The sequence below is a fragment of the Alosa sapidissima genome, chromosome 12, assembly GCF_018492685.1.
Source record: "Alosa sapidissima isolate fAloSap1 chromosome 12, fAloSap1.pri, whole genome shotgun sequence".
NCBI lineage: Eukaryota > Metazoa > Chordata > Actinopteri > Clupeiformes > Clupeidae > Alosa > Alosa sapidissima.
The window spans coordinates 11559308-11569009 of NC_055968.1; the positions used below are offsets into that span (position 1 = coordinate 11559308).

The window sequence follows — 9702 nt, forward strand, 5'->3', positions numbered from 1 at the left end:
TATGTTTGCCATCTCTATTACACATTTTTTGGAAAGAACTGTTTTACTGTAAAAAGTGCGGTGAATATCATGATCTGGTAAAAAACTGCAGTACAAACAGTAAATATGAATCCTGTGTGCTCTCCTACAGTCTCCCACATGACATGCTGTAATGTGTAACTTTGTACTATTGAAATTGATATGCCAAACAGAACACTGCAGCATTTTGCATTTCCGTGAGAAAATACCTACCTAGTAAACTGTTATATTGACAACATGGGTATTTTGAGTATGTTGCTCATAACAGTGACACTTTTCATTCTGGTGGCACCAACATGTTGATTGGCATTTAATTGCTTTTGAGACATAAACTAAGCATTTTGTTACTCTGTGTGGTGCAGTTTTCACAAATCGTTTTGAGATCTATTACATTACATTACATTACATTACATTACATTTGGCTGACACATTTTTAACCAAAGCGACTAACAACATGGTAAACAGTTTAAGTTTTAAAGCAATTCTCAACAATTTTAGGACAATTTAAAAACGGTAGAGTACAGTAAGAATAAGTGCATCAGTGAGTGCTGTTACACATTCTGTTGTGCAAACAGTAATGATTATTCGAGAAATGCGCCAAACAACTGAGAATGTCATTAGTTTAATTTTATTTTGGTACGTAGCATGTCTACTCTTATAGCATTTAAGTTCACTAGATTACAGAAACCATGTTCTGTCCTTGCATCACAGCAGAAATAGGAAATTGATAACACTATTGTACTCTACTCGATAACACTATCGATCCCATTGCTACCTCCAATCAATGGTGAAAAAATGCCCTGCATTTTGCTGGTGTACATCCTGTTACGGTAACGGACGCTACTTCTGTCGCCTCTTATGCTTGCACCAGCACTCCATTTCCAAGGCGCTGAATGCTTGACACCGTGTAGTGCCACAGGTTTTCCTGTTCTTGTGTTTTCCCCCAGGAAACGATGTCATCAAACATCCTGGAACCAGCGCACCAGGAAATGGACTTCCTCTGCCAAGTGTGGGATTGTTTAGTAAATACTGGGAAGGGGAAGACATGTCTGTCCGGCCTGAAACACACACACAGACGTGCACACAGACATACACACACACACACACACACACACACACACACACACACACACACATACACACCCACAGACTTATACGGTTACAGTTGCTGCAGAATTCCTGCATTTGACACCAACTTAACGCTAATAGCGTGTTCTGTGACTTTAAGACGCACACAACCCACAACATTTGAGAAAATTAAATTCCCATCAGCCTTCTCAGTCTCCATATCAGTGTGAAGGGGAAGGCACACACACACACACACACACACACACACACACACATTCACAAACAAACACACACACACACACATAGGGATACAGTTGCTGCAACATTCCTGCATTTGGCAACAACTGTACATGACACTAATAGCCTGTCTTGCGACATTTACACGCACACAACCCACAACATCTGAGAAAACTAAACATTCCCATCAGTCTCCTTACACACACATACAACACACACACACACACACACACACACACACACACACACACACACACACACACACACACACACACACACATTCCAGGGGCGTAGCCAGAAATTAATTGATGGTGTGCCTGTGAGATATTAGGTGGCCTCAACCCAGTAAAGGTGAGGGGTGCAGAGACTTGACAGTTGGGATGCAAATGACCTGGAAATGTAGACGCTATACTGGTGTGTGTGTGTGTGTGTGTGTGTGTGTGTGTGTGTGTGTGTGTGCATGTAGATGCTATACTGGTGTGCGTGTGCGTGTGTAAATGTAGACGCTATACTGGTGTGTGTGTATATGTGTGTGTGTGTGTGTGTGTAAATGTAGACACTATACTGTGTGTGTGTGTGTGTGTGTGTGTGTGTGTGTGTGTGTGTGTGTGTGTGTGTGTGTGTAAATGTAGACGCTATACTGGTGTGTGTGTGTGTGTTTGTGTGTGTTTGGAAATGTAGACACTATACTGTAAAATATCCTTTGGACAGACATCAAGAACCTCCATCAGTGAGGAACAGGAGTAACCAGCACTTACTTTCCTCTTAATTTGCTGTGCAAACACAGTCATTTCAGGGTCTCTGATGGCGAGTCCATAATGTGTGATGGCTGCATTTTGACAGGTGCAATCAATGTGAGGCTACAGTGCAAGATGGCGGGGCTTTGATTTAAACATGGAAACAATTTCATCATCATAGCTTGTTTGGATAAGCTATTATGGTTGGTTTGGCAGGTTAGAATGATGACGAAGTAATGGGAAGCATGAAAGTATATTAGATGAAATTGTTTTTTAGGTGTGCCATTCTGACGATTGGGTGTCCCAGGCACACACACACACACACACACACACACATACTCAAACACTCTCTCTCTCACACACACACACACACACTCACACACACACACACATACTCAAACACTCTCTCTCTCACACACACACACACACACACACTCAAACACAGCTGGACCCTGTACAGATTTAAAGAAGATTACTTGTACTGTGACTTTGTTCAGTGGAAATGCGTGCTCTGAAGGCTCTTAAAAGCACTGAGAAGAATAATTTGAGGGGGTGCCTTGCAATTTGCAATGCAGGCAGTCAAATAAACGTGTGATACTGTTGAATGAGGCACACATAGACTTGACTGTTTATCCTTATAGATATTGAGAAGATAAAACTATTGGCAGCATGCATGGTGGCAGAGGGTCTCGACTCATACCCTGACCATAAGCTCACAGGTGTGTGTGTGTGTGTGTGTGTGTGTGTGTGTGTGTGTGTGTGTGTGTGTGTGTGATCACAGGACCTGTACTACCAGTCTTATGCCCAGGTCGGGGTGCTGTTTGCCTCCATCCCCAACTTCAATGACTTCTACATGGAGCTGGATGGCAACAACATGGGTGTGGAGTGCCTACGCCTCCTTAATGAAATCATCGCTGACTTCGATGAGGTCAGGCTGTCCGTCACTCCGTCTCTCTCATCCCTCTCTCTCTCTCTCATCCCTCTCTCTCTCTCTCTCATCCCTCTCTCTCTCTCTCATCCCTCTCTGTCTCTCTCATTCCTCCCTCTTTCTTTCCTCCGTCTCTCTCTCATGCCTTGCTCCTTCCCTCTCATCCCTCCTTCCATCTCTCTCATCCCTCACTCTGTCTCTCATCCCTCTCTCCATCTCTCTTATTCTTCCCTCTATCTCTCTCATCCCTCCTTCCATCTCTCTTATCCCTCTCTGTCTCTCTCTCATCCCTCAATCTCTCTCTCATCCCTCCATCACACCCCTACTTTTGTTGCCCCAAAATATCTCGTAGTTCCACGATCACTGCTGCAGTTCTGTATGTGAAAGCCCCTCTGCATTTGTGCTATGCATGTTGGCAAACCCATTCCTTATTTGATCTTTTGCTTGTTTTTCAGACGTGCCTGCCTACCTGCTTCTTTCTTCTTCCTTTCATTTCTTGTTTTTGCTCTCTCCATCACTTACTTGGTCTCTGTCTCTCCTCAGCTGATGGACAAAGAGTGCTACAGGGACATAGAGAAAATAAAGACCATCGGCAGCACATACATGGCAGCTGTTGGGCTGGTCCCCACCACAGACTCACAGGTGTGTCTGTATGTGTGTGTGTGTGTGTGTGTGTGTGTGTGTGTGTGTGTGTGTTGTGTTGATTTTGTGCTAAAACGCCTGTGGCTGAAGTCAGATCACCACATATTTGAACACAGTATTCACTGCCTTTCCTTTGTCCAAATCATTCATCACCAGATGAAGTCTTCTTTCCCTCTCCGCCCTCTATCTCCCTAGACACACACACTCAAACACTGACACATGCACAAAACACACACACACACACACACACACACACACACACACACACACACACACAAACACACATACTCAGACACACACACACATACACATGCACACACACACACACACACACACTGCTTTTCATCTGTGTTACTCATTCAGTAATTGAATGCTGGGAGTAATTGCTCAGTGGTAAAGTGCTGTGATGCGTGCGTTGACTGGCAGGTGAAGAAAAGCATCTCAGATCATCTGTGTATGGTAGCTGACTTCACCATGGAGATGTTTGATGTGCTGGAGGCCATAAACTACCAGTCCTACAATGAGTTTGTTCTTCGAGTAGGTCAGTATGTGAAAAGCCTTTGTACCTGTGTGCATGCTATCTCTCTGTGTGTGTGTGTGTGTGTGTGTGTGTGTGTGTGTGTGTGTGTGTGTGTGTGTGTGCGTGTATGTATGTGTGTGCAAATTGCTGTTGACATTGACCAAGGCTAGGGGTTGGAGGTATTACAGTAACAAGGTTAGGTCAAGGTGCAGCGAGTAAGGCAAGAAAATCCTAAATTCAAAGAGGTCGGACTAACACACAAACAGACGACTTAGTGATTTGCCTGTAAAGCACCAATGCAGCACACTGTGCGCTGATCAAAGCTAGCTATTTTAGAAGGTGCTGTATGTTGTTGATGGCATATTTGCCAGTGCCACATGAGGGGGTCAACAACCTCTGTAGTGAACAGTTTTGTTTCATTCTTGCTCAGTCACTGTTATGTCAATGTGTGTCATGACTCCAAGTTTAAGTGCACAGCAGTCTAATGTACTCGCAACAATTACAGCACGGTCTGAGAAAGCAGAAGAAAACATATTCATTATTTTCCTCTGAGCTGCTGCTGGAGTTAGCTAAGTACTGTATGTATGGAGACTCAAGCATATCACTTAGTACCTCAAACAGCATCTCATGTGCTAATTTCCTTGTTCAAGGAAGTCTTTTGTAGCTCATGGAAAGGATTGTATGAAGACTAAATGATTGAACAACTAGATATTTTATGGTTCTGTTTATGTATGTTTATGGTTCTTAGACGTGTTTGTCCAAAGCAACTTAAAACAATAAAAAATAAATAGCATTTTCACATTCTACATTACATTATCATTCAGATGAATAGTTTAAAGCAACCCTGATGCTGGAGAGCAGCGTGTGATGGATAACCTTTAACTGCTAATGCTCATCACAGACTTACACTGCTGGCCCTGAGCAGCAGGACTGCACAAGTAACCTTCACAATGTGTTCTACAAGACGTTTTTGCATTCTTATTCATGATGAATAATGATGAAATGATTGAAGGATTAGTTGATGAAACTATCCATGCTTCCAGGGATTAATGTTGGGCCAGTCGTTGCCGGGGTGATTGGGGCTAGGCGTCCCCAGTATGACATCTGGGGAAACACAGTGAATGTGGCCAGCCGAATGGACACCACAGGACTACCGGGCAAAGTACAGGTAGCTCTCACTTTCTCTCTCTCTCACACACACACACACACACACACACACACACATCAACTGTTGTGACATCATGCATAATAGTGCACTGCAGATGACTCACACAAAGACTCTTTATAAGACCCTCTCATAAAGATTCTTTAGTACATTGTCATATACAGAGACATTATATCATATACACTAAGACCTGTCACTTTTTGAAAAAGCCCTCTAAGGTGCATGTATTTAAAAACTTGCTTTATAGTGTGTACAGTGAAAACATAGATTTTCATACGATCGTACCATTATGTGTAGTTTCCATAATACTGTTCAAATTGAGTGATTTTCATACAATGACGTGTAGTTTACATAATACTGTTCAAATTGAGTGATTTTCATACGATCATACTATGATGTGTAGTTTCCATAATACTGTTCAAATTGAGACACCAACAACAACAAACACTTGTATGGCGTTTCGTTCTAGTGTGGATGCAAAACAATAATGTGATTTCACCTCAAGTGCATTTTTTGTATACCCAGCTTAATGTGGACAGGGCCTTATACGTACACATTATACACAAAGACATTCTATATTACACAATCAAAGACAGAAACACATCTTTCTGTCTTTTTTTCTTCTCAAACTTCATTTCCTCCAGTCCTCGGCGCTGTTTCTGTTTTTCTCTTAGGCCTACAGTAAAAGTACACTATGCAGGTTTAGGTATTTTTGGCGAGTGTAGAGCTCCCTCTAGAGTCGGATGTATTTATATGTTAATCTGCTGTTGTAAATAGCAAACTTCTCGCGACTTATCCCCCCTGTACACAATGCAAATGCTTTTATTGTGGTGGTGAAGGATTAACAACAGGCAAAAACTATCTCCAAAAAGCTATATCTACTGACAAAGTAATGTTTCACGATTCTCGCGAGGTTTGGCGGGGTGCTGCTCTTGGAAGTTGCATGGCTGGTTTTCTCGGTAGGGACTCGCTACGTCTATCTATGCTGTATAGCTATGCTATGTGAACGATTTGTTTACCATCAAATTGGCTTCATAAAGGTGAAAATCTTGCATAGTGTGCCTTTAAGCAAACAAAAATGTGGATGTCTAACGTCAGTGACATGATGCTGATGACCTTTGATTGGCAGGTGACGGAGGATGTGTTTCGGCTGCTGCGGGGTCACTACGAGTTCATGTGCCGGGGCAAAGTCACAGTGAAGGGCAAAGGAGAAATGCTCACCTACTTCCTGGAGGGGCGGGCTCAGAGCTGCAGGAGCAGAGCCAAGCCTCGTTCCCACGGCGACGAGCACAGCCCCAGTCCATGCGTGCGGACGGCCAGCAGCTTCTCGCTGAGGACACACACTAACACACACGCACTGGCCGGTGGTGGTTGCACAGCCACCCCCAACAGTGCCATCCTCTACCTGCCCTCTGCCGCCGTCCCGGTGACGATGGAGGTTTGACTGACACAAAGACTGGTCTCCATGGCGACAGATGTGGAGTATCCGTTCTCCTTCTCTGAGATGAGAATGAGGACAGGACAGAGCTGATACGGAGCCACAGAGAGAGGGGAAGGCCATGATTCGTTAGACGTGTGTGTTGGTGTGGTGTTGTGCTGTGCATGCATATTTGCATGCCTTTGTCCAAGCAACACTTGAATCTTCCGTATTGATTTTGCTGTGGTGACTGTCAATCCAAGCAGGTGTAACATATCAATCAAACTGAACTGCTGTATTTTGTGTGTGTGTGTGTGTGTGTGTGTGTGTGTGTGTGTGTGTGTGTGTGTGCGTGTGTGTGTGTGTGTGTGCGCATGCACAAGTGTAAGTGGGTGTATGTGTATGAAGTCCTTCTGTTCTAAAGAAGCAGCACAATTGTGTAATTCTAGCTAACCATCCCCAGTGTTGATACCTTTTCAAACTTCAGCATATCTGAATATGACCTTTGATCATTATGGATTTGTGTTGAATATGACCTTTGATAACTATGGATTTGTGTTGAATATGCATGAATGGCTTCATGTGCATGGAGGTCTGAAGACTGAGCTGCATTTGTTATGTGGGCAGATTACAGTAGAATTCAGTGGAGTGTACTTTGTGAGTATTGCTATTGAAGAAGCTCATCGGCCTTCAGACAGATACGTTTGGGAATCAGAGAGTAGAGACCCGGAGGAGCAAATGACCAACAACGTTAAAGGAGAATTCCGCCGACTTTTCACATAGATCTCTGTTTCTCGAGGTCATCGAGTACTGTCGAAATGAAAACAATCGGTTCTACCTATAGCTCGAGGTTGCTGCAGCCAACAGCTAGAGCTGCCAGACAGCTACAGTGCTACACTCTGGGGGAATGTTCATGAGCCCCCATGAGCCCTCATGTTTTTTTCCCGTACGGACAGTACTCAGTGACCTTGAGAACTATGTGAAAAACTGCCGGAATTCTCCTTTAATCCACGAACACCAACAGCCATTCCCTTCCATGAAGACCCCCTCTCCCCCAACACACACTCACACCCACACACAGCAGTGAACAATGAAAGATATTAAAAAGATATGAATGTTTTTATGTGTTCCGAGGAGGCACTATGTAGTTTTTGATGCCAAAAGTGAAAAGATTTCTAGATGTTCAGTTATGACATGCATGATATGAACAGGAAAATATCAAATTTTCCAGTAGGCTATTTCTGTTTTTTATTATTCTATATGCTTTCTTTCAGGTGTTTCATTATTATTTAGTCAAAGGCAAGTGTAGCATGCTTGTAATACCGTTAAATGCTTCAAAGACACAGACAGTATTGCATGTTCAGGGAATACAAAAGCACTGTGCATACACTGTGGTTAATATATGTGTATTTTTGACAACAAAAACTACATATGGCATCTTTAAGAAAGTCTAATGTCACTAGATCAATCATTTCTGACAGTTAATAAAGCAACCTGCCATCGGTCAATTGGCAAAACAATAACATACCTCATCACCTTAGTAAAGTCAGGCTTCACCCATCGGATTAAACAAGCAAGATGTTCATCGAATTTTCTCTAATAGGTTTAACATTTCAGAGTATTGCACCCAGGATGACACTGTTAATGGTAGTATTAGCATAGATGTTGACCAATGCTTAGGCTTTGTCCAGAGCACTAAAAAGACTGATTACATTCCAGGTCAGAACTTATTTGACTCTACTACAAACTTTATAACTCTCACATGATGTGTCATTTAAATTGGTATATTAACAAATATACCAATTTAAAGTGGTATATTAACAAATTGCCAAGATTAAGCATAGGGTTTTTAAGTGGATCTTATTGGTAACAAAGTATATTTTTGTCAGTAAAAGTCATCAACAATATTTATACCACTCTGCTCTCAAACTTGTTAATGTTGTGTGTGTGCCTGTGTGTGTGTGTGTGTGTATGTGTGAGAGAGAGAGCAAAAGAGAGAGACAGTGAGTTTATGTGAGTGGGTGTGTACGAATGATGTGTTTGTATCTGTATCGGTTTTGCAATCTTAACACTCGTCGTCACTGTTACAGTAATGTTTATGTACAGTAGTGTTTATGTATGGGTGTGTGTGTGTGTCTGTGCATGTTTGGCTTTGACGCAGTCACCCAGCGGGACGAAACATTCTCTGCACGCTTCCTGTCGACCTTTGACCCAGGAGAGAGATGAAGGCTTCCTGTTGGCCTTGAATGTAAACTCTACAAAAAACCCTCTGTTTTGAAATCCCCTTATGAACACATACAAAAACACACACACACACATACTTTCACACACATTTGTGTCTGACATAGTGACGCTATCGTCTCATATTTATGTAAACTGACATTAAAAGTTAAACCAACAGATTTAAACAAACACATTTTCCCGTCAAGTAAACTGAGAGCTGACCTTCACAGTTTGTATGTGTGTGTGCGTGGGTGTGTGTGTGTTTGTGTGCGTTGAGTGTGTGTGTCTGTGTGTATGGCGTATTCCTGTCAACACAACTTAACGCATGTCACTCATCACTCATTTCTTAACCCTCACATAAAAACACTTAAAAATAACAGTGTGCCCAATTAAAAAATGGTGTCAACATACTGCAAGTAACTTCTGTAGTTTTTTATGAACTTAAAACATCTTAACGAAAATACAGAAATATAATTATGGAGTGACATCACAAAAACATCTCTAAAGTGAACTCTCTGACATTGAATCTTTTTAGTGCAGAGCCTCTGAATTAATATAGCACTTTTATACTATATAAACCATTCACAACAGCGAGGAGGCATTCTTGCAAGAGTATCTGATAAAAACAAAAAAACAAAAAAAAAACCATTGCTCTCATGAGTGACTGCTACGTGATTGGCCGTAGCGACTGACTGACTGGTCATATTGGTTGATCCCATGTTTCTTTTTTTCTGGAATGTGGCTATT

At 42.3% G+C, this 9702-nt stretch overlaps 1 protein-coding gene across 3 annotated transcripts in view; it reads left to right on the forward strand.

Annotated features, from left to right (window-relative positions):
• LOC121724947 (adenylate cyclase type 1-like) overlaps nucleotides 1-8639 on the forward strand; it is a 25118-nt gene extending 16479 nt beyond the window's left edge. For 2 of the 3 annotated variants that reach the window (XM_042111922.1, XM_042111923.1), the window contains 5 exons: nucleotides 2842-2988; nucleotides 3532-3630; nucleotides 4057-4171; nucleotides 5194-5318; nucleotides 6445-8639. In XM_042111922.1, the coding sequence (XP_041967856.1) occupies nucleotides 2842-2988; nucleotides 3532-3630; nucleotides 4057-4171; nucleotides 5194-5318; nucleotides 6445-6759 (801 nt within the window). In that variant the 3' untranslated portion in view covers nucleotides 6760-8639. Of the gene's footprint in view, nucleotides 1-965; nucleotides 1820-2841; nucleotides 2989-3531; nucleotides 3631-4056; nucleotides 4172-5193; nucleotides 5319-6444 lie in introns of those variants that run through there. The other variant, XM_042111924.1, reaches the window with a different exon arrangement.
• Nucleotides 8640-9702: the final 1063 nt, after the last annotated feature.